This window comes from Ochotona princeps, chromosome 11 (genome assembly GCF_030435755.1).
Source record: "Ochotona princeps isolate mOchPri1 chromosome 11, mOchPri1.hap1, whole genome shotgun sequence".
In the NCBI taxonomy this organism is placed as follows: domain Eukaryota; kingdom Metazoa; phylum Chordata; class Mammalia; order Lagomorpha; family Ochotonidae; genus Ochotona; species Ochotona princeps.
In genome coordinates, this window is record NC_080842.1 from 64707318 (window position 1) to 64732542 (window position 25225).

General features: G+C 49.8%; 1 protein-coding gene across 1 annotated transcript; it reads right to left on the reverse strand.

Annotated features, from left to right (window-relative positions):
- Nucleotides 1-5: 5 nt before the first annotated feature.
- On the reverse strand, nucleotides 6-23910 carry LAP3 (leucine aminopeptidase 3). Its single transcript, XM_004579195.3, has 13 exons — nucleotides 23754-23910; nucleotides 21181-21296; nucleotides 19863-19917; nucleotides 19138-19243; nucleotides 16838-16997; nucleotides 15465-15629; nucleotides 12573-12731; nucleotides 8954-9078; nucleotides 6971-7059; nucleotides 6158-6260; nucleotides 4233-4312; nucleotides 2154-2263; nucleotides 6-734 (listed from the first exon to the last, which is right to left on the reverse strand). Exons 1-13 carry the CDS (start codon nucleotides 23853-23855, stop codon nucleotides 545-547), a joined length of 1560 nt encoding a protein of 519 aa, XP_004579252.2. The 5' UTR covers nucleotides 23856-23910; the 3' UTR covers nucleotides 6-544.
- Between the last annotated feature and the right edge of the window lie 1315 nt (nucleotides 23911-25225).

A 25225-nucleotide genomic window follows, 5' to 3' on the forward strand; every position in this document is an offset into this window, starting at 1 on the left:
GAGAACACAAAAAGTCGTATTTATTATTTTGACAGTTGCATAGTCAACTTTTAATCTGTTCATGTTCCTAGAATCACAAATGCAAAAAATTAATTTTTCTTCTCAATTAAAAGCAGTTTTATACAGTGGTTTAGAATTTTTTTTTAAAAAGGATCTGTAAAAAATTTTTTGCAAAGAAAGATATTACCTTTACTTTATAAACCTTTGCATAATGAAATTAATGGTTTGATTTCTTTTTTCTTCTTTATGTTTTATATAGCATCTTTTGTTGCCTTTAAAAGATTTTCCTGGGCTGGTACTGTGGTGTGGTGGGCTAAGTCTCTGCCTGTGGCGCTGACATCTGGATCCCAGTGGCCCCACTTTCTGTTCTGTGGACAAGCCCATGTAAGATCTCCCCCCCGTCTGTCCTCTTCTTTATACCTCTGCCTTTCAAATTAAATCAATAAATGGGGGGGAAAAAGATTTTCATGCATTAATTCAAAAATATTCTGAAGCTCAACTGTCCAATTTTTCGATAAAATGAGAGACCTTTTGAGTATGTGCACTAATCATTATTTTGATTGAAGCGAAGTAAGAACTCTATCAGAGTCCTTGTGGGCCTCCCGGTCATGCCCTTACGCAGGTAAGGGACCTCGTCTTTGTTGGTCATGACACCTGCTATGTCCAAGTGTGCCCACTTGGGGTGAGTTACAAATTCTTTCAGGAATGCTGCAGCTGTACATGCACCTGCAGATCTGCAGAGAAAGACAAAAGGCATTATTTAACCCTAAGTAAAGGCAGTGCGTCCTGATAATTTCATGAAGATCCAACAATTTTGCAAGATAGGTTCTATGACCAGATAGCAGTAGTGAAGCTTATAGGCCCTACTGAGAAGTTAACCCAGGGAACTGGTGTTATGTTCGAGTTAAGCTGCTGCTTGCATCCCTGGCATCCCATAACAGAGTGCTGGTTCTCAGCTGTTCCACTTACGATCCAGCTTCCTGCTAATGTGCCTAGATGGCAGCAGTGTTGGCGCAGGTACCTGAGTCTGCCACTCACACAGGAGGCCTGGATGGAGTTTCAGGCTTCTGGCGTTAGCCTGGCCTAGCCCTAGCTGGTGCAGGCACTTAGGGAGTTAAGTCAGGAGATGGGAGACATTTTTCTTTCTCACTTACCCCCTCAGTTCCTCCCTCCCTCAAAAATCCTGCCACCTTTCAAGTAACTTTTAAAAAGTCTTTGGGGCTGGTAGTGCAGTTAAGCCGCCACTTGCATTGCCAGCAGGCCCATCAGAGTGTCATTCAGGTCTTAGCTTTTCTGCCACTCCAGCTTCCTGCTAATGCGTTTGTGAAGGCAGCAGAAGATGGCCCAAGTGGTCGGACGCCTGTGCTTAGGAGTGTGACCAGGATAGCTCCTGGTTTCAGCCAGGCTCAGACCCAACTGTTGCAGCCATGGGGAGTAGAACTGGCAGATGGAAAAGCTCTCTCCTTCTTTTTCTCTATTGCCCTGCCTTTCAAGTAAATAACGTCATTTTAAGAAAGTTAACCCAGGGCCTGGTGCGATAGCCTAGCAGCTAAAGTCCTTTCCTTGAACACGCCGGGATCCCATATGAGCTAAGGTTCTAATCCCGGCAGCCCCATTTCCCATCCAGCTCCCTGCTGTGGCCTGGAAAAGCAGTCGAGGACAGCCTGGGGCCTTGGGACCCTGCACCAGCGTGGGAGACTTGGAAGAAGTTCCAGGCTCCCTGTCGAATTGGTTCAGCTCCAGCCGCTGCGGCCACTTGGGGGAGTGAATTATCGGACGGAAGATCTTCCTCTCTGTCTCTCCTCCTCTCTGTATATCTGTCTTTCCAATAAAAATAAATAAACCTTGTTTAAAAAAAAAAAAGTTAACCCAGAAATCATTTTCAGTATAGTTACTTTCAAATGTAGTTTTAAGCAATCAAAATACATGTGATTCCCTTTTCCTGTGGTAATAAATGTCTTCTTCCCTTATCATGTGCTTAAAATGATCTTTAGACCTGAAAATTTGCAAAAATTAGAAGAAGCCCATGAAAATTCAAGACAGTAGGATGTTTACAAATACTAATTCCAAAGGAAACTAGATAATGAAATATTTTCTAGAGTTATTTCTGACAATCAAAAAGATTACTTAAAAATTAGGCTTATTTTACAAACCTGTATTTTCCTATGTTATTAACATCAGCAAGCTGGCAGTCTATGACCTGCCTCGTATAATGTTCAAAGAGGGGCATCCTCCAGACACGATCCCCTGTTTCCACGCTGGCCTGAAGAAAGACACAAAACAGTTGGAGAACTCAGCAAAGTAGGTTCCAGAAAATTAACAGCTCTGATATACTCAGTGCATTCAGGAAAGAGCTGTTCTGCCATCTAAGACATGAAAAATACAAAACTGGTTTCAGAACTGTTTAATTCAGAGTTCCTAGTTCCTGCCTCCTGGTCTTGGTCAGGCCCAGCACTAGCTATAAGGTAGGCAAATATAAGGTAGGCAAATATAAGTAAACCAGCAAATACAAGATCTCTCATGTGTCTTTCAAATAAATAAGTTTAGAAATAGGTGAAAGATTTATGTAAGAATTACAAAAGAAACCAGGAATATATCGGAGCAAGTCCACCATCTATAGGCATTTGCTAAAACCATCAGAATAAAATTACGCATCTCGGTTATACTGAACAAAAAACCTGGGACACGGTGTTGGTTAGTGGAGCTGCAGGCTTGCGGCGGGTCATTCAGGGTGTCGAGCTGCATCCCCGAAGCTCAGACCCTGACACAGATGACTTCATTTATTCCTTTATCAGTGACCAACTCACTCATTCCTTCTTTTGTTTACCAAACTTGTTTGGGCACTCTCAGGTATGTTAACATTCTGTTATCTGAGACAGGACCGCCTGCACATAACAGACTGTTCAACTCCAGAGGTAAGAAGTCAAGGCAGCACCACAGTGAAAAGTCAATACGCAGCAATCCAGGCTGTCATTTTAGAACATGCGTGGATACCACATGTCTTAGGCAAGGGCTAAAGGGGCTGCTCAGGGAAAACACCGCACACTACTGATTGCTGGTTTCAGTAAAGCTTGTTCACCTATAACTTTGCCATTTTTATTAAAGAATTTTACAACATCCCTGACCCCAGATACAGGGTAAAATGATAATATTGATGTGGAAACAATGGTATTACCCACTTTCACCCTGTAGCCCTTGACACTTTGTTCCCTAATCAACTAAGTAAGATTATTAAAAAATAATTTAAAAATAAATAAATAAAGATTAAAAAAAAAGAAACCATTAAAAATCTTTGGAAATGTGAAAAAAAAAAAAAAAGAATTTCACAACAGTGCTGTGGGTGCTATGAAATGGAGGGACATTGGACACTGGGTGTGTGGGAAGCCACAGGAATTCTCGGCTGGCACAGAAGGGGGCGTGATGCCTGTTAGGCTGGGCCAAGATGCCAGATACGCAGGGAAGCAGTGCAGGTGAAACACAGGCTTCGCCCCGAGAACCAGGCTCAGCAATGTCTGCAGTGACCCTGTCAGCCACGGTGCACTGCAGGTTCCCACTGATTCCTGCCTCGAAGAATCAGTGAGCTGCCAAGCAGAGCACAGGAGGGGAGATGAGCAGAGAGGTGCAGGTTGAAATCACAGGAATAGCTGGGTAGTTGGGTGTCCCCTTGGAGGACTCGAGAGGGTAAGAGCATGTGATCCCAGCCAGAGGCAAGACTGCAGCAGAGAAGCGAGAGGAGAGAACCGGTAAGAGAAGGTTAGAGCAGAAGACAGCCCGATGCCACCAACCAATCTGAGAGTGACATGCTGTGAGATGCGAGCCAACTGCAGCAAACAAGGGACTGGCCTTGACAAGAGGGAGACACGGAGCGTGACAGTCTCAAGATGTAGCTTAGGAGCCAGGGCCAGCTCTCAGCATGGCCCAACCATCTCACACACCTCATCACCAGGCGGCCTTCCTTCACAACACCACCCTTCACCTCAGGGATCCCACACCATGGCTAGGTTGTCTGTCAGCCATTTCCAAATTATCCCGAGATAACTGGAGGAGAGAAGGTGTGTCATACCCACACTGAATGTCTGTAGAAACCCAAAGCATTAAATGCATCCCTAGGATCATTTTTGAAAGGCAAACCCACAACATAAACATATTAGCACAGGAGCAGAACAAATATGTCATTTTAAAAATTGCAATTCATCACCTCTGTAACTGAGGTCTATGTAAACCATTCCTACCTCAAACAGCTTGTTCCACAGCCAGGATGAATTAGTGAAGACACCAGTGGCACCTGACCCCAGAGCTATGTCCATGGCACCTGGAAGACAAGTCTTCAAGGTCAATTTCAGCCTGTGAAGGCAAAATGGCTCCCCTCTGCTGCTCCGACCCAAACCGTAGCCTTGAACCCTGCACTGCACAAAGTTCATGGGAAAAGAGAACTAAAGGATGGTTTCTTTTGGTGTAAAAATATTTAGAATACACACTTTGGTTTTTTCAGGCTACACCCTTCCATGAACTTTCTGCAAGGCCCCCCTGCAGAAGGCCTAGCACGCTGCCCGGTACAGTGCAGCTCACTTAGTTACTGAAAAAGCCAAAATCACTTTTTGGAGGACACTTGTGGAAGGCCAGGAAGAGACAGCCCAGAAGCAAGGCCACATGCTGCACTTCTAAGGAGAAGTATATTCAGAGTGGGAAAATGACTTCTAAGTCAGAAAGTTTAGCGCCTCGTCAATACCAAGTGGGGGTGCCACCACTGCCCAACTCCAGCCTTGCCCTGGTGTTACAGCATCAGGTGTAAAAGGGCTCAGGGGTGATAAAGGTGATACAGTGGGTTAAGCTACAGCACCCAGTAACCAGTGTGTATGCTTCGAGCCCCAGCTACTCTGACCTAGCTTCCTACTGATGCCCGGAGGAGGCAGCAGACGGCCCAAGTTCTTGGCTTCCTGCCACCCATGTGGGAAACCCAAAAGGAGTTCTTGGTCCCTGGCTTTGGCCTAGCATATCCCTAGAAGCTACAGGTATTTGAGGGGTGAACCAGCAGTTGGAAGACCTCTGTCTCTCCCCTTCTCTGCAACTCTGCTTTTCAAATAGATAATAAACATAAATCTTACAAAAAAACTTCAAATGCTACAGATAGGTGAAATGGTCAGCTGAAACAAATGAAAAGCTGCTGATTTGGGAAGTTATCACTAATACTTTAAATGTGTACCAACTGGTAATTCTATTATTTTTTTTGAAAGATCTATTTTTACTGGAAAGCCAGCCTTTTAAGGCAAGAAGGAAAGACAGAGAGAAAGATCTTCCATCCACTAGTTCACCCCCAAGAGGCCGCAACAGCCACAGCTGAGCTGCACTGAAGTTAGGAGCCTCCTCTGGGTTTCCCACGTGGGTGCAGGGCTTTGGGCTGTCTTCTGCCGCTTTCCCAGGCCATAAGCAGGAGCTGGATGGGAAGTGGAGTAGCTGGGACACAAACTGTGCCCATTTGGGATCCTACCTTTGAGGGGGAGGATTGAGCCACTGCACTAGGCCCTGCAAATGGTAATTTTAACAAAGCATCTCTTCCTATCATTTTCAATGTCACTCCAAACAGGCTGGTCTGACCAGTGGTCATTTGTTTTTTAAAGATCTGATTTATTTTAAAGGCAGAGTTACAGAGAGAGGGAGGGAGAAATACAGATCTTCCATCTGCTGCTTCCCTCCCCAAATGGCTGCCATGGCCAGAGCTGGACTAGCCTGAAGCCAGAAAACTAGGAGCCAGGAGCTTCTTCTGCGTCTCCCACCTGTATGAAGGGGCCCAAGGACTTGGGTCATCTTGATTCCTTCCCGGGCACATCAGCAGGTTGCTGGATAGGAACTAGAGTGGCTGGGTTTCAAACCAATGTCCATAAGGAACGCTGATGCTACAGAAAATGGCTTCACCCACTACGTCACAGCACTGGCCTCTGGCCCAACCTACCTGTCAGTGCTTTTTGTAATGTTTGCATACAACGATCCCAGGACATTTGGGAATAACAAGGCTAATATTCAAAATGGGCTGCAACTGCAAGAAAATTCCTTTCTTGAGAGATCTTAGAATGCAAATAAGACGAGCCAAACTGCAGCAACATGTTGTGTTGTTGCACTGCCTGCCACACATCAGGCCTGCTTAAGTGTGTGGTCTGACCTGTAAGGGTAGCTGCATTGATGATGAGTTTCGGGTTAAAGGTGTGCGCGTAGCAGAGGGCGTCAGCCAGGATGAGTCTGCCCTCGGCATCAGTGTTATCAACCTGCAGAAGGGAGAGTCGACAAAACCGAGGGTGACAAATGCACAAGGGTGAGAGAACAGGGAAACATGGGAACTGGATGTGGGGAAGAGCCAGTCACATGTCTCATGGAGTTTCAAAACGTACTTCCCTCACACGCGGAATCTATCTACCATGGAGAGCTAACAGTGTGAAGGCTGATGACTGGCAGTGGAAATAAACAGAAACCTCTGGTTGGTTTTACCAGCAAGTGTATCACAAGAAGGAGGAGAGATGTCTGAAGATAAACGGGTTGAACAGTCAGCTCACCCAAGGGGCGGCCCAGCTCCCCAGTCCACGAGTGGAGGCTCGGCCAGTGTGGGTGGTGAGGGCCTGCGTGTGCTTGTCACCAGGAGGACCGCACCACCACATCCCGCAGACAGAGCCCATGAGGATGTGACAAAGCTCCTTACAAGCTGGCACATCCAGCCCTGCTTCCTCACGCACTGCAGGCCTAGCTGCAAATTCTCAGGAATTCATTTCTACGGCACGCGGGCAAGAGGAACAGTAAGACAGAGAAAACTGTCTTAAAATCCCTTCAGGAAATAGTTTTTATGCTGCGTGAAAAGCGACCCAGCACTGCCGGTGACACCCTCCCCTGACACGAAGCTGTGGCTCTGGAGCTGCACAGCCACAGCCGCCTGGGATCCCCGGAGGAATGCCAGCTGGGGCGAGCCACGTCGCCACTCACGAACCTGGATGGTCTTCCCGTTCTTGGCTCGGACCACATCCCCCGGCTTGTTGGCCTTGCCACTGGGCATGTTTTCACAAAGAGGGGCCAATCCTACAGGAAAGAAAACAAGAAGGAACGCAGGCCATGTGGGGCAGAGACCCTGCACTCACACACAGGAGCCCCGGAAGCCACCAGACACACTCCAGTCTCCACAATTAGCATCTCCAATGACACAACTGACACGACATGCATTGGCAACAGCAGGTGAGCCTCTTACACTGCCCATGCAGCCAGAGCACCAGAGCAATCTGCCTCGATTCCAAATCAAGAAGAAACAAACCCTACTGGCAGAACACCATAAGACCCACCTGGGTCCTTCAAAGCTGTCAATCTTTTTTTTTTAATAATTTTGACTGGAAAATAAGTGGGAATGTCCACCCTGCAAGCCACCTAAAGCCTGTGAAATCAATTGGCCCTCCCAAAGCAACTGAAGGAGGAACTTGACATTCAGTAACACTAGATCAGGCCAAGTTTTTAAAAGATTAATTTATTTATCTGAAAGCATTACAGAGAGGGGGGATGACAGTGAGATCTCTCATCCACCAGTTCAGTACTCAGATGACCGCAACAGCCAGGGCTGAGCCAAGCTAAGATCAGGAACTAAGACTTTCCTGGGTCTCCCACATGGTAGCAGGAGCCACAGCATTTGGGCCACTTCCTGCTGCCTTTGCAGGAGCATTAGCGCAAAGCTGACCTGAAGGTGGAGTAGCCAGGACATGAACTGGCAGCTCCCAGGGATGCAGCTATTACACGCAGTGGCTTTATCTACTTTTTTAAGTTGACAATTTTGGATGGCCCAAGAATGATATAATATGCAAAAGGCTCTTGGTACAATAAAGGTTCCCCATTCTTGTTATAGATTAGGGAAAATTAAAGGGACATGGCAGGCAAATGCAATGCGTGATTCTTGATTTAATCCTAGATTTAGACTAAATGTAAGGGTCAGTGGTGTAATGCCAGAGAGCAGAGTGATGGTTCAACACTTTCCTGTCAACACATCTGGGAAGACAGCACATGACCCACATACTCGAACTCCTGCCACCCGGGCAAGAGAGCAGGCTGGGCTCTTGGCTCCAGCTGTGGCGTGAGTGGCCCGTCCGTAGCTGCTGTGGCCATTAGGGGAGTGAACTGGTGGATGGAAGATCTCTGTCCCTCTTTCTCACTCTGCTCTTCAAATAAATAAGTCTAAAAGGAAAAAACTAACCATGACTAAAAAAAAAGATATTTCTTAGGCTACTGAGAAATTTAAATTACAATACAGAACTTATCACTAGAAAAGAAAATAGTGTTAGTGCATACAGTACCCTTGTTCTGGAGAAGCAGGCTAAGTATGCAGGGGTGACAAGTTGTGTCTACAACTTAACTTTCAAATGGTTCAGCAAACAAAAAAAGGCCTAAGATATTAAGGAGGAAACAGTGCATGTGAAAGAGATCTGAATTAGCAATGGCTGTGAGACTGGCAAGCTGTTTAACCAACTCTCTGCTCCTTCTCCGCATCCTGCCATGAACTCCCAGCACAATGTGGGAGTCCACAACCTGTAACACCGAGGGTTGCCAGGTATTGAGCACTTTGCCTGTCTTGGGCCCTTCAGCCAGCCATAATCCCACGAGGCACTCAGTGAATGAGCGAGCAATGCCCTCCCACCTTTAGGAACATTATTGATGGGAGTAAAGCACACTTGAAAATGCCTGCCCCCAAACACTAAGCACTTTTTGCAGAAGCAAAACAAATTGATTCTATTGACAGCCCCCTGGCCGCAAAACACACTGAACTCAATCAGCTACGACAATAAAACACTTAGCTCAACAGCTCCTGCTTGATGAAAAGCTATTTAAAAGCTACCTCTTGATCAGAGATGTACAGGAAGCAGTGCCCATGGACTTGGAGCTGCCATTTGACTGGATCCCAGGGGCTGTGCAAGACAGAGCTGCGTGATCCGCTTACCTATGATGTTAATGGGCAGGTTGAGCTTTGCAGCAGACACGATGGCAGAGCACACAGTGGCAGCTCCTCCCATGTCGGCCCTCATAAGGTCCATGTTTGCAGACGCCTTGATGGAGATGCCGCCACTGTGGGGGACAGAGCCAATGTGTGCTATTAATGCGGAAGAAGGTGGCCTGAAATCATGTTCTTGGAAGCTGAGGGTTAGCAACCCCACACAAGCACCCCAACTTCAAACCAGAGTTATTTCATTTTAGAAGACGCTACTATAGTCTACATAAAAGATGTTCATTTTATTCTGATTGGAGACAGGAAAGTTCAGCTGCTGGAAACATGGCCATCTGCACAGCATCGGGGCTGCACCAATCCCACCTCTGTGTGACCTCACCAACTCCTGCCACCCACAAAGACAGTCTTCTCAGCACACTGTATGCATGGACAGCAGCTCATGAACTGCTAAGGAAAGTCCAGGAGCTCCTGGATGACTGGGACTCCCTTCACACTCGCAGGAAGCTGCCCTGCTGGAGACAGAAACCCACCTTCAGGAGGCACAGGCCCAAGTCACTTACCCAAAGCCTCACACACAGCTCTAAGCCCTGAGTTCCAAGAATGTTTTCATTCGCAATTGACAAGAGCAACTACTTTAACCAGCTTGTCATTGATGAGTGAGTGACCTTCCTGCTGCCAGGGTCTCTAAGCATCCAGAAGCAACCTGCTTCCCTGGCTGGGCACGCAGAGGGGGCTCTGTACCCTATTGGAGGGCTGGCACTGCCTAGACCCACTGCTCTGGAGGCTGCTACTCCCTGGTCCGAGGTCGACTGGCACTACCAGTCTAGTCGAGACCTGCAGTCTCCAGCCCAGGTTTTTGTTTTTCTTGAACCCACCTCTCTCCTGGCTGCTAAATCCACCCTAGCTGGCACTACCAGCCTCCACTGTTTTGGCTATCTGCCAAGAGCCTTGCCAGCTCTGTTTCTGCCTTCCCCTTTCTACTTCGTTACCCACAGACATCAAACTCTGATTCCTTTCCTCCCAAATCTACTCAATCAAAATTTCAGCAGGTTTTCATTATGTAAAATAAATTCTAAAGAAAATGTAGGGTCTGGTACGGTGGCCTAGCGGTTAAAGTCCTCGCCTTGAATGAGCCAGGATCCCATATGGGTGCCGGTTCTAATCCCAGCAGCTCCACCTCCCATCTAGCTCCCTGCTTGTAGCCTGGGAAAGTAGTCGAGGACAGCCCAAAGCCTTGGGACCCTGCACCCATGTGGGAGACCTGGAGGAAGCTCCTGGCTCCTGGCTTCGGATCGGCACAGCATCGGCCGTTGCGGTCACTTGGGGAGTGAATCATCGGACGGAAGATCTTTCTGTCTCTCCTCCTCTCCGTATATCTAACTTTGCAATAAAAATAAATAAATCTAAAAAAAAAGAAAGAAAATGCAAAGGATCCATCCAACTCATTCTGCAAAGGGCAGAGCAACAGGATGTTTAGATTTGGAGACTTTCGCAAAGCTATCGCAATCATGATCCTAGGTCACGGGGTACCAGTGACAGGCTGGAGTCCAGGAAGAGGCAGACTAAAGTACAAAGGTAGTCAGCAGCAAAAGGCCAGTCTTCCCAACAGCGATGGACAACTGGATATCCACACAGAAAAATCAACAGGGTCTCAGACATGGTCATGCTGTATACAAAATCACAGCCTTCAACGCTGAAGCTGGCGCGCCGCTGCAGTCCAGGAGCGAAGCCGCAGCCTGGGGTGCTCGATGTCTGGCTCAGGTCCCTGACTCTGCTTCCAGTTCAGCGTCCTGCTCATGCGTGCCCTGGGAAGCAGCAGGGGGAGGCTCAAGAAACTGGATTTCTGCCACCCACATGGAAGAATCAGACTGTGTGCCAGGGTCTTGGCGTGGCCTGGTCCAGCCCCACATATTGCAGGCATCTGCAAAGCGAACCAGCAGGTGGAAGTTTTTTTCTCTCTTTTCCCCTTGTTTCTCTGCCCCACTGTTTGTCACTCTGTCATTTAAATTTTTTAAATTTTTATTTAAAAAATTATATTTTAAACAAAATTCTAAAACTTTTAACTTAAAATCCAGGAAGATTTATAGATGAAAACAAAGACCATAGTACAGCCAATGTTTTCTTAGGACAGAAAAACACACCGTGCTGGACAGCTGTGCTGCTAAGACTTCAGCCTGCCCCTTCCCACCCTGCACCTCTCACCATGCTTCCCTACCTTAGAGCATGTGCCCCTAGCCGCTGCTGAACTAAAACTGACCCCTGCAGGGAAGCCTTCTCCAAGCCCAAAGACTGGGGCAGGCCACCTGCTTAAATATCCTCAGCAGAATATGCAAACAGACATTGGAATTTACAATACACTTCAACCTGAGCTTTAAATATTTGCATTCAGGTAACAGCCCATGACATGAAAGTCATCACAACTGTCAGGACATTCAAAAATAGGTGAACTGTCATTCTCTGATGGTTAAGTGCTTAATGGTTTGGAAAACACTTTAGTACAGCATTTTATTCAGACAACTTAGGCATTTTGGAATAGTATCCTCCTAGAATCTTCTTCTAATGGGCAACATTGTCCAAATGATTGGAGGCCCAATGCTTTAGAGGGGAAAATGTGACCAGTGGGTGGACGACACAAGCAGTGCCAACAGCCAGTCCAAGGGGATTACAGCCAGGGCTGCATTCCATTCCTGTTCCAGATGATTCCAGGATGGGGGCAGAAACGTGTGAGAGTGTAAGGTTTCCCAGCAGCACTGCCAAAGTAGCAGCCATGGAAAATGACTGCCAGGAATCACAAGTCCTTCACAAGGAAGTAACAGGAAAAAAAGGACTCATCTGTACCCTGCGACGTCCTATGAACAGAAATAGACGCTCATGGCCTCATTAGCTCCCACTGTCTTGACTGCAGCATCTCTGACCAAGCGACCAGTACCAAATGCTCTTCAGACAGGTCATGGAAACACGAAATAAGTGTAAGACATTGTGGGCAGAAACAAGTTATTTTCCTAAAATATGTGGAAAGTACATTCTATGAAAAGATGGGTATGAATTTCAGAAATCTTTGGCATCAAAATAAACTATTACTTTTAATATTTCCACAAATCTTTTAAAGTCTGTTGGTATTGAATTACATCTTTTTACACTTGAATGAGAGGCAGTTTCCAATTCTAAGGCATTCTCACACTTGCAGTTACCAGGGGAGCGAGACGTCGGCAGTCAGCAGAAAGGCCGCACCAGGCAGACACCTGCTGGCCTCCCTCAGCGCAGGCTGGCTCACAGCTGTGGAGTACTGGCTGCGGGGACTGCAGGACATTTCCAAGACAGGCCCGATTCGCACTTCCAGATCTACTTATTAGCTAAGAGACTAGAACCAAGGCTTCAACCCGTCCACAATGTCCATGTCAGCACAGTGCCCACAGTGCCTACCGCCCATGAGCGAGACCAGAGTGAGCTGATGATCTCTCTCAGGCATTTGAAAAGTAGCAGCTTAACACACTGATCATGTTACATGGTTCCACTACAGACCATGCTTCTGCATCAAACTATGTCACCAAATAACACAGGTGCGAGCCAAGTGTCCACGTGAGCACTACGGACAGGAACTTCCCAGCAGTACCTGTCAAAGGTGATTCCCTTCCCCACAAACACCACGGGCGGGTCACTGGCTTTGGGGCTGCCACGGTAGTGGATTTCCAAGAAGACTGGAGGCTCATCAGATCCTTTTGCCACACTCAGGAATGATCCCATTTCTTGTTCCTCGATCCAAGATTTGGGTCTACAGGGCAGGAGAAACAGCACACGGAGCATTACCTTTATTTCAAAACAACTTAGCAAAAAAAAACTCATGAAAGTATAAATGTGCCTGAGTGTAAACAACAAGCTCTTAAAACAGCTACACATGTTAAAGCCTCAAGGATCACAGCCTGCTACTTGTTTTCTGTGTATTCTTGATTCTGAGCCTATATGATCTATACATTGGGCTCAGTGATTTCCCCATGAAGAGAGGCATGCAGGGTATCTAGCCCAAGGCCAAGGGACAGTGCAGAGGTAAAGCAAGAGTGTCTGTCCAAGTCCGGGATGCTCTGTTTCCAGCCCCTGGGAAGGCGGTGGGAGATGCCTCAGGTGCCACTCAGGAAGACCAGGCCAGAAGCCCCGACTCGTGGCTTCTGTGTAACGCCTCCCTGGCTGTTAGGGCATTTGGGCAGAGAGAAGAGCTATCTGCTTCTTGACACTGACTTTCAAATACGTTTTTTCCTTTAATCATCAAATGTGTTTTCTTCTAACCTGATATATCTAAAATTTAAATTCAAAGATGAATCAGTAAGGGTCTGAGACCTTAAAAAGCACTTACAGGTGGCTAAGGGATCACTGTTTTATTTTGGCATTTCTGAGACAAGGACAAAGAAAATAAGCAACTGACAAAGAAAACAACCAACCAAGCTATGTTCCATTGACAGGAATAAAACCTCCTAGTCCCTACTTTGCTTAGAACTTCAACAATTCCTCTCACGATTCTCACACTTTTTTAACAGGTCCAATCATGCAGGAAAACATACTGAAGCAGGAAAAGAAGTTAGTTCTCACTTGGTAACTCCAGGCGCAATCAGGGCACCAGAACGGAACCCAGCCTGGGTGCCAATGAGAACAACCCGCAGCGCTCATCTCCTGGGCGGGGCTGCCAAGCTTTGTACTCACTTCCCTGTATAGTAACGAGGCCCGCAGGGAAATCGTGTACTCCCACACAGCCCGGCAACAGCCACAACCAGGGGCACCTAACTCCTGCAGCACTTGCCTGTCTGTGCGTTAATGAGAGTCTTGCATCATGGTGGATTGCCAACAAACATCAAAGGGAAAACAATATAAAAATGAAAGCAGCAACAATAAAAAAGAATCAATTTGAAAGAAACTGAGGCTACACAACGCGGGCTTTGATGACTGTGCCTTCCGTACCTGTGGTTTTATTAGGGAGCTGACCTTCTGGAAGAGCTGTCTGTATCTTTTTGATGTGCGCCCTCCTACAGTGCAGAGGGTTTGCTGCAGCTAGTCTCAGCTGGACAAGTCACCCCACCCACATGTCCTATCCACTCTCTGCCTTAACTCCTCGCTCTGCTGGGCCACAAACCTTTCAGTTTGCCAAAGGGGACACCATGAGCCTGCTTCCTCACCTGCAACACCAGCCCCAATCTCTTGCTGATAACTTGCAATCAATCTCCAAGACTGCCCTGCCCAGACACCACCTCCTCAGAAAGCCTCGCTCTCGCTGGGCTCCTGCTGAGCCCCCAGAGCAGCCCATGTCCCTGCCTATTCCTTCCTGTAAGGGCCTCCCTCCCGTGAGGATGAGGCCCATGCTGGTGCGTGCATCTCTGGTAAATTTCCTGGCATGTCAGGTGCTGCCAAGCAGCCCAGTGTCTGCTGACACCAAGCTGCTCTAGCTGTCTCCTCAAGTAAGACAAGGAGAAAGCCTCTGAATCCACAGGATGCTGCGGACTAGGCCTACACCAACTCTTCCAAAAGTTCTATCAATTTCAAAGTACGGAGCTCAAGATTGTCTTCCAGTCCATCATGCCTTCCTGAAAAAATGTGAACGCTAATCACGATTAGGTAATAGGACTTGGTTTAAATAGAAGTTCCCTGGACCAACTAACCTGCCACTGAAGAATCTGAGGCTTCATTTTAATTGCACAGCCCCACGTGCTCAGACGTGGGTTTGCTAGAATGGCTGTGGGGAGATCCCGGGGAGGGCAGCAGAGCCCGAAGCAGCCTTTCAGGTCCAACACCCCAGCCACTGACCATGGACAGCAGAGAGAAACCCCACTCCATGCCGAGATGGGCCCATGCGTTCCTCACCACCTCACAGAGTGCCTCAAGAGGAAGAACCTGGGCCTGGCGGCGTAGCCTAGTGGTTTAAGTCTTCACCTTGAATGCACCAGGATCCCATATGGGCGCCGGTTCTAATCCCGGCAGCTCCACTTCCCATCCAGCTCCCTGCTTGTGGCCTGGGAAAGCAGTCGAGGACGGCCCAAAGCCTTGGGACCCTGCACCCGTGTCGGAGACCTGGAAGAGGTTCCTGGTTCCCGGCTTCGGATCGGCACAGCACCGGTTGTTGCACTCACTTGGGGAGGGAATCATCGGACAGAAGATCTTCCTCTGTCTGTCCTCCTCTCTATATATCTGACTTTGTAATAAAAATAAATAAATCTTAAAAAAAAAAAAAAAAGAGGAAGAACCCACCGAGGCAAACTGAACATTCCTCGAGAAGGCAGAGTGAACCAACGTCTGGCCCAGCAGGTCAACTCCTGGTGATACACACACGAGAACTGAAGGTGTGTCTACACAAACGCCACAGTCTCCAACACAGAGCCTCACACAGCGCCCTGCCCAGTCTGCATGCGGCTTCCAGGTTCTCACGTCACTCACCTGAGCAACGAGGGAGCTGGACTGTAGGAGGCTGAAGGGTCCCGGCTGGCTACAACATTGTACCCGTCACAGACATGACTCTTTGAATTACCTGATGTGCACCTCTGTTTTAGCGCTGGCACCTCTGAGCTTCTTCTCAATTATTTCAGCAAATCTGGTCGGTGTCATCTCGTTAGCTGGCGTCTCCATCAGCTGGCGGGCCAGGTTCTGCCCAGCGGCGAACAGGACTCCTTTCTGCCAGGCCTCCTGGTCCTCGCTGGGAAGAAGGCAGTGGGGATGGCAGAGCTCCAGCACCTGGCCATTTCATGGCAACAGGCTGTTTGCTCACACACGGCAAGAGGGGCAATTTCAAGACAACAGACACTGGGTAACTGGATTCACTCCTGTGCGATCTGATCCAGGCAACACAGGGCATGCGGCAAAGAGCCAGAAAACGGGCCCCACCAAGCGGCACCTGGGGGTCCCGGCTTGGCAGCTGCCTTGAGATTCCCCCACCACACCAGGGAGGTGCTGGACTGATGGGCCCGGAAGCTCTACTTCTCCCACAAAAATGACAGAGGAGGTTCCAACACACAGAAAGGCCTGTTTTGGTCTCCATCAGCCCCCAGTGCTGTGACACAAGCCAATTCCCATTCTGAAGTGGCACTGAAGGCTCTGCCCCCTTCTCATGACTGGATCCCATATTGTTATTCCAATCCACTGGAGGTAGGAATGAGCTCTGGAGGAGAGTGGGCTGGGAGCTTCCACGCTCTTGGCTCCCCCTGCCTGCCCTGCATAGTCTTGACGCCCCAGCCAGGAGCTCAGAGCATTTACACTGTACCACACACCTGCTGGGCTCTGTCTGGGTCTCCAGAACCCCTATGGAAGCGACCTTACAGCTCTGCTGAAACATGACACACAGTGAGGTCCCCATGTAAGCTAGGGAGCCACGACTCCAGACCAGACTGCTTGGCCACAGTGCCCTCATTCCCATGCCAGCTGCCAACCCCAAGCAGCACGCAGGGACAGCACTGTGCTCCCATAGTCAGTTCCCCCTACCGATGTCCTCAGCCTGTCTGTTCCTGACACACAGATCTGAACAGGACTGGAATGTTAACAGGTGCTTCGGATGAGTCCCCCTGCAGACCAAGAGGCCTGGGCTGCGCCCCCATCCACGTAGCTCTGGTGCTTAGCACAAGGCCTGGAATGGCAGGAGGATTGGAATCGCCTGGGAAGAAACCTGCTGGGGCATGTGGGCTGTGTCCGTCCCTGCCCGGGGTGACAGCCACCTTGGCGGGCAGGTACAGAGGGCTGGGGATCCCAAGGGTCACACACATACAAGGACAGCCTAGAGCACAGCCTGGGGACACTTAGCACTAAGATGCTTGAAGCGACAAGGGAGGTTCCAGCCTAGTTGGGGCAGGCAGCTTCCATCCCCAAGGCCACGCCGCCCGAAGGCCAGGGAGGGTCACCCGCATCCATCACCTTCCGTGCAGCTTCGCGGTCACTGCCGTCTTCTTCTTCTGCTTCAGCTCGTCGTACTCATACAGGCCGAGCACGGCGCCTTCCGCAGCAGCCTGGGCGTCGCCGCAAGGGTCCACCTCCACACAAGACAGCTCCAGCTCCTGCAGCTGCCGGCACCCCGCTTCCCGGGGGGCGGAGGAAAACCGCAGTCAGGGGCGAGTCAAACAGCAGCAGGCAGCCAGAACTACGGATGCAGACCCAGCCCTGCACCTGACTGGTCTGCACCCCCGTTTCCTCTTCTGTGAGATGAGCGCATGGGAGGTGTGGACTTACTGACTCGTAAGAGCGCATGACAGGGAGGCCCTGAGGAAGGGGCAGCAGCTTCGACTGGCGCAGGTGCTGAAATGCCAGCCACTGCTGAGGACACTTCCCTGTCACTGTGAGCTTCCCAGGTGACAAACGGCCAACAAAAGGCTAACTTTGATGTTACATCCAAGGAACTCAGCAAAATCCACCATTCACATAGTGGTTACTAAGGCGAGGTCAGCAAAAACTCCTTTACACAAGTTGCAAAATTATCAACAAAAGTTGCAAAATTTGTGACAGCAAACTTCCCAAGCATTTATAAAACACACAGGGCCAAAGGCTCAACAAAGCCCGCCCTGAATGCTTCTGAAGTGAAAGCACCTTGGAACCCCGGCAGGTGTATGGCAGAGGCTCACCGAGGTCACTGGCACCAACACCCTCCACACTCTCAAACCACGGCCAAGGCCACCTGGGCTGGACACAGCTCTGTCTGCTGGCGAGAGACAAGCACCCACCCCGCCTCCACTATCTCTGACTTGTGAACATGAGTGTTAGGAGCCAGAGACTTATGGGCCTTAGACTTGGCCTATCTGACAGCCTGTTGCATTGCAAAAGCCTGCAGGCAGGGCTACAGCAAGCAGGATATTAGGCCAAAACATCCTCTGTAGAGCAAGCAGAATAGAACCTCCACCCTTGTTCCTGTTCAAATAATTAGTTCCTCCCGTTTCAACATAACTGATTAGTTCCTTCCCTGCTTCAGTGAAGATAATTACTCCCAGGAATCCCCTCCCTTTCTCCCCCTCCCCTAGAGAAGAAGGTATATATATGAGGAGTAAAAATAGAGAGGCACTCTTTTCCACCAAGTACGAGTGTCCGTGTGTTTCTTGGGCCAGCAGCCCGGGGCTACCAGCCCGGCATTCCCAGTCCACCCTCAGGGTTTGAGCGTCTTGTCCTGCAGGTTGGGACAAATTGGTGGCCCATATGGGGACCCTGATACGGTGGAGCTACTGAGGAACCTCGTGGTGAAGACTTCGGCCGAAGCGTTTGGGTGCGAGGCAAAAAAGGTGAGTCGATAATTGACTCAGACATTTCTAAGAAAAATTTTGTAGGGGCATAAGTGATTTCATCCCCAGACCCTCTCCCTGTTCTGGGCACGAGGGACAATCTGGGGGACCCCTGGAACTCTGGAGGAGCATAGTTGATTTCATCCCCAGACTCTCCCTGTTCTGGGCACGAGGGGCAATCTGAGGGACCCCTGGAACTTTGGAGGGGCATAGTTCATTTCATCCCCAAACCTTCTCCCTGTCTTGGGGCACAAGGGATAATCTGAGGGACCCCGGAAATCCAGAGGCAAGCTTAGAGTTATGAAATTATTAAAACTTAATGGTAATCTACCCCCACACTATAGTTACTCCCTATTCTCAAAATCTACAGTGCTTGATGTGTGGTGATCTGGGCTGGGCCATCTTACTCCTGTCCTGCCGCCACACTCACGTCTAACAGTGTTGACACACACAACACTAACACACAGCTCCTCACAGGTATCTTTACAACACAACCACTAAGTATTCTCCTTCAGTTTAGAGACTTCTCGAGTGATAAGACCACTCAGAAGTCTCCTAGACATGGTAAAGCCTCTTACGCATGAGCTCCCCCTTCCCGAGTGACTTAAAGTCTGGGCACCAGCAGCGCCACCCAAAGAAAGAAATCCATACCCCACACCTTAACACAGATACGGTGGCCACGGTGAACCGACAGCAGGAAAACGCCCAAGAAAGAAATATGGACATAGGCAGAAATAGCAAAATTAAAAATCCCAGCAGCCAATCGCGGGTACCAACTCTAAGGCCAAACATGATCACCAGTGGGAACGGGGTTTCTGCAAAGCTGCGCGAGTGTGCCAAGGGCAGTGGTGACAACTGAGAGGACAAGTGGAAGACAGACTTGGAAAAGGGACACACAGTGGATGCTGAGGCCACGGGCTGCTACCAGCACCGCACGGAAAGGGCAAGAACCTGCGACGGCGGCGCGGATGTTCTCCTTCCCCTCGTGCCAGTTCTCCAGCTCGTGCACTCCAGCTGTCTTCTGGCCAAGGCCGACGACCACCACACTGGGGAAGTCCTGTTCCACAAAGTTACCCAGTCAGCCCCCAACTCCTTCAGGTGCTCACTGCCACCAGCGAGGGGCACGTGTGGACTCACTGTGAATCTGGCTGAGGGGTTTTCTTGTTTGTTTGTTTTTGAATGTTTGTTTATTTTTCCATCTACTTGTAAGGCAGAATGACAGAGAGGGGTCAAGAGGTCTTCCTTCTACCGACTCCCTCTCCAAATGCCCGCAACAGCCAGCTGAGTCAGGTTAAAGCCAAGAGCCTGGAACTCCGACTGGGCCTCCCACCTGGTACAGGGATGCAGTGGCTTACGGAATCACAGCACTCACACTTGGCAGTGTGCTGGTTGGTTGTTTGTTTTTAAATTTTGTGTCTTGGCAAAAATTCCTAACTTACGCACTTGTAAGGGGACAATAATCCTGCAAGTCATTTTAGGTAATACAATGCCAAAACTTGAGATAAACCTGCAGACTGGGGAACACAAAATGAGCATTACTTTTTTAGTCATAAGAACTCTTAATCTTATATAATTTTATATAATTTTATACTTTGCACAACCAGGCAGCACAGTACCTGGCACACAGTAGGTACTCCCAGGGGGTTTCCCATGCCAACATCATCTTTGTCTCATACCTGATGCAGACCATAAAAGGTTCGGGTTTTGCCTGCTTTCACAGGTGGTCCAGATCTAAAACAAGGGGAAATCCATGTTTTCAAAATCACAGTTTGCATTACACTTTGTATACATATACATTGCAACAGCATACTGTGCCTGATACATATGTACAGATACCGTGTGCCATTAAAAATAAAATACATTTTACAGGTTACAGGTTGTTCTGCTTGCCTGTAAAGTGACACACAGATGCCTTCAGCGTCACCACAGTATCCCGACAGCTGCTCCTGTGGATTTGCTTCATTTGCAATTTTCCTCAAACACAGAATGAGCTCAGGCCAGACTTCCTGGTTGTAAAAATTGTAACTCAGACACTGTGCAGCCAACTTGCGGATGAGATTTAACAGAACCACATGTTTGCAGTGATGGAAAGCAATGCTCTGGGGGGGGGGGGTCCTGTACCACTGCACAGAGGACTGGACCATGGCAACAAGGAAGGAGTCTTAACTTTCCCAGTAAGAGCCACTGCTGACTGGAGGGTGCCAGGATTGTGTTAGAGGTGCCCCGGGACACTGGGCAATTTCCAGTCCGATAGTTACAAGATTACAGCCAGACCTGGAGAACAGATGTGGTGGTGCTGCAAGCCCCATCACTGTGGGGAGGACCAGGGTGATCTACACTGACAGGCTGGCTTTTGAGGAACCAACTCAGCGGAGCAAGTGAAGGGCTGACAGCTGACAGGAAATCAACTTCTGTGGAGATAATCAGCAGATGGCACCTTTTACATTCTGATGGGTTATCTATAACGCAGATAAGTGTGCCCTCAATGATGTATGTTGGTACTTCTGTTCTGCCACAGGTGGGCTGTGGGTGCAATGTTCTTCCACCTTCCCTGGACCCTGGCTGAGGGGGACTTACAGAATCAGCTCTGCATTCTAAGCACAACCCAGCTGACTGACTTAGAGAACCCTAACCCTTGGGCTGTTTGCTTTTTAACTGCTCTAGAGACCCTGTGGTTCCCACAGGCAAAGGGGAGCTAAAGGAGGTAGCTGCTGCAGAAAGGTCAGAAGTGATCCAGGCCAGGAGGAAAGGGTGAGAAAATTCAGTACTTTCCAGATCCTTCTAGATCAGTCCTTCACAGATTTTTGATTGGGATGAAAATCGTTTCGAATTCCCAGAAATCTGATCCACCCACAAAGACACAATGCCAGAGACATACTTTCAATTTCATGGCAACTTCCTAGCCAGGGTAATTTCTGTCATTTTATCTACTAACAGTTAAGCCTAAGAATATTCTCTTTCAATTTGGAATAACACACACCAGGTAACACTTACAAGTTCACAATTTCTCTCAGTTTTCCAGCCACCAATTTATCAAACTTCTCTCCTGCACTTGTGAACTGTGGCACGTCATCTTCTTTGTCTTTGGAATAGATCCCTAAAACAAGGCCCTGAGAACAAGCAAGAAAGATGAATTCCGTTAGAGGGGATCCCTTCAGGGGCTCAGGGATAACCATTCCGGCAGACAGAGCCCCAAGGGCAGGAAGATGAAGCTAAACATGGCAGGTGCCAGGCAGTCAGCTACACTAGCTCCCTGCCCCTACGTCCCAAATCTGTGCCAAGCACGAGTGGAATCACTGTCCGTGCTGGTCTTGTCCTGGACCTTTCAGGTCACCCCCAGGGAAAGACCTCACTTGCAAGCAAAGCAGAAAAGGTATTTCGCTTCAGCATCCATCTGTCCCCAACTCAGGCCCGAGGCGGCTGAGAACTTTCCTCCCTGCCCAGCTCTCACATACAGAAAGCTGCACACACTTGGGGACAGCACACAGAGCAAGCGCTCTCCGACCTCTTTCAACCTCCTTTCCACCTACCAGCAGATCACAGTTTCCTAACCAACCTCCTTTCCACCTACCAGCAGATCACAGTTTCCTAACAGAAAGGTGCCCTCCCTGGGTTAGAAAGGGAACATTCTTATCACCAGAGCCTGGGATGTGACACCAAAATGAACCTGTAAAGCAAAGGTATTAAAATAACCCTTCCCTCCCATTAGTTTTTCTCATTCATTTCCCACTCACTGCCCCACAACTGACTGTCTATAAGCCAGGTTCCTTTCCTTGTCTTAATGAATGGCAACAATGTATTGGTTTTTTTGTTCTAAAGATACACAAAACTTCTAGAGATACAGAGGGAAGTATCTTCCATCTGCTAGTTCACTCTCCAAGTGGCCTCAACGGCCAGGGCCACGGCAAAGCAGATCCAAAGCCAGGAGCCAGGACCTTCTTCTGGGTCTCGCACAAATGCACGGGTCCTAGGACTTGGGCTGCCCTTGACTGCTTTCCCAGGCCACAAGCAGGAAGCTGGATGGGAAATAGAGCAGCTGGGACACAAACCAGTACCCATATGGGATCCCAGTGCGCACAAGGTGAGGCCACTGAGCCACTGCAACTAGCCCAATCTGTGTGATTTTCTGGTTCTAGTATGTCGGGGTAGAAGGAAGACGTTCCTAGCCCTGCAGCCTTGTGGCTCACCCTGCCTTTGCCAAGTACTCTGGCCAACTCAGGCAGAAAGACAGAAAAAAAGGCAGGGGGCCTTCAGTCACAGCTTCTACTTCTAAAGACTCAACCTACTGCAAGTCAAAAATATTCAAGAAAAAAATTGTAGTTACACATCCCTTATCCATAAGGCTATTTCCGTAATTGTATTGTAATCTACAGATGATTTCAACTCGACAGGAGCATGTATGTCGATGAGCTGCAAACAGCACACCACCTTTTATACCAGGGCTCTGAGCATCAGTAGAAATTTGCTACTGCAGCTTCCTGCACCTAGGCTCCCAGAAACAACGGGGTTCCATTGAGTGCACCTCAGAGGGCGTGTGGAAGCTCACCCTTGCACCTCTCTCACAAGCCCCAGCCCTCAGTTACCTCAAGTACAAAAGCAACCCCGGGACTACTTGCTTCTGCACCACCACGGAAGACTTCCAGAACGCTGTGGGTGGTGGGAATAAGAACGGGAAGTCCTCTGCCCACCTGACAGGTTAGGAAATGAACCCTGCCGTGACCCACTGACCTCGGTGGGTGGAACTGAGCCACAATCCAGAAGCGTTCCCCCACCCAGTTCTAGATCCTTGCCACAAAACTACCTGGGCTGCTCGGCCACACTGCATCGCTTTTCCACCCAGTAAAACAAGTCTCCCCTGGGGACACTGCCACCTGTGCAGACATGGCGCAGCAAGGAGAGGAGCACCGGGCAGGATGGCGGAAAAGCCCCCAGGGGACGCGAGCCTCAGCGTTCCTCGCCGGTACGCTGCCTGCCTGCCTGCCTGCCTGCCTGCCTTCCTTCCTTCCTTCCTTCCTTCCTTCCTTCTGCCTGCCTGCCTTCCTTCCTTCCTTCCTTCCTTCCTTCCGGTCCCCAAGCCTGCGCTCTTCCCTGTGAACCACCGCTCCTGAACGGCGCCCCTCAAAAGGGCTCCGAACTCAAGGAGTCGGGTGGGCTGGGGGCCGCTTTCGGGTGGAAAGGACTGGACTCTTCCCCGAACACAGGAGGCCAAGGCCTCGCGACCTTTCACCCGAGGGGAGGGTCTCGGGCAGGGCCACTCTCCTTGGGACCTTAGAAGCCATTCGTCCCGCCACTTTGGGCGTCCTCCAAGCTCCGCGGGGACAACACAGTCCCGTGCTCTCCCGGGCGAAGGTGAGGGCTGAGCAGCGTCCCTGCCGGAGCAGGAAGCCCGACTGCCCGGAAAGAGATGGCAGGGGAGCCGGGGGCGGGGAGTGGAGAAGCGGCCGACCCCTGCCCGGGGAGAGGAGGGACTCGGCGGTTGGAGGCCCCGGGCACACGGCCTCCCCCACCCTGCAGCCCCGGGGCCGGCGGGCAGCTCCCGCTCCGCGCGCGCCGCCGCCGCCTCTCACCTTCGTCATGTTTGCGGTGGCGAGACCCCGGCCCCACGGTCGCCTCACTCGCAGACGCCGGACGGCGATTCTGCCGACAGCCGGAAGAGGCAGCCAGAACATCTTCCCAGCTCGGCCCCCTGCACCGCCCTCAGGAGAGCACGTGGCGCCGGCTCGGCCGGCGCGCGCGCACTGACAGGCGGAACCGGGGCGGCGCGCGCACTCTGGGCGCGACAGGTGTCGGGGGCGGGGCTTAGCGTGAGACGACCCTCAGCGGTCGGGGCTGGGGACCCGGAGAGTGGCCAGCGAGCTCCTGAAGCCGCGGTCAGGGATGCTGAAATGTCCAGGCCGGGTCGGGGAAAGCCCTCCCACTGAGTGAGTTTTATTTCCGTCCTCACTTCTCAACTTTCTTGTAGTCCAAGGGTACAACGCTGATCAGGATAACCAGCCCAAATACTGTGTCTGAACATTGGCTTTGCTACTAGAACGCAGTGTTTTAATACACTTTCAGATTTATAAGCGTATATGCCTGAAAGCAACTCGGAGAATACGGAGGGATACAGAAACCAACAAGTTGTTCATTGCTAATGTGTGTCCAAGGGCCGGGTTTGTTAGTTATTTTAAAAAGATGGTAGAGTTCTAGTTCATACGATATTACGATATTATTACGCGCAGCTAATTCCCAGAAAAACTCTACCATCTTTTTAAAATAACTAACAGGGTTGTCAACTGGGCCTTTGTTTGTTAGCCGGGGAGCACCGGGTAAGAGGTGGGCAGTGGGAGTTTTCCTCTTCTGGGACGTGTCCCTGTCGCAGGAGGCTGGACGGGATGGAGCTGGCAGGTCAGCTCTGGCTCCCACGTTTTCCAGGTAATTCAAGCTGAAATGCATAATGAGCTCAGCAAAATCACCAAAATTCATACCATATGCGCCCCAAACAGAGGCACCCTCTCTTGCACTTTGTAACCCTTCCCCCGACGCCTCAGCGGGGTGGCCCTCAGAGGCGCCCACACCCTGAGCTGTGGGTGACGCCGTCTGTCCACCCACCGGCCACCGACCCACCGGCCCAGGCCATTATTTCTCATTTCTTTGCTGCCCAACCAGACTCTGAGCAGCATTTATTTCCTTCTCTTGTTACATTTTCAAACAGCTACTGGTGGGAGGGAGAGATACATTTCACAGCCCCATCACTGAGGACTCCAGAGTACAGGATTTAATCTCAGTGAAACCTGTTTGCAAGATGCTCAGCACATGCTTTAAAGGTTTTATTTCTTTATGTGTTTTACAGATGGAGGTGGAGATCTTCAGTCCCCTGGTTAATTCCCTAAATGGGCCCAACAGCCAGATCCAAGCCAGGATCAAACAGCAGCTGACACTCCATCCTGATCACACGAGTGGATGCAGGGGCCCAAACAGTCAGGCAGTCCTTGCTGCCCTTCCACGGACATGAGCAGGCATTAACAGGATGCTGGATCCTAAGCAAAGCAGCCAAAAC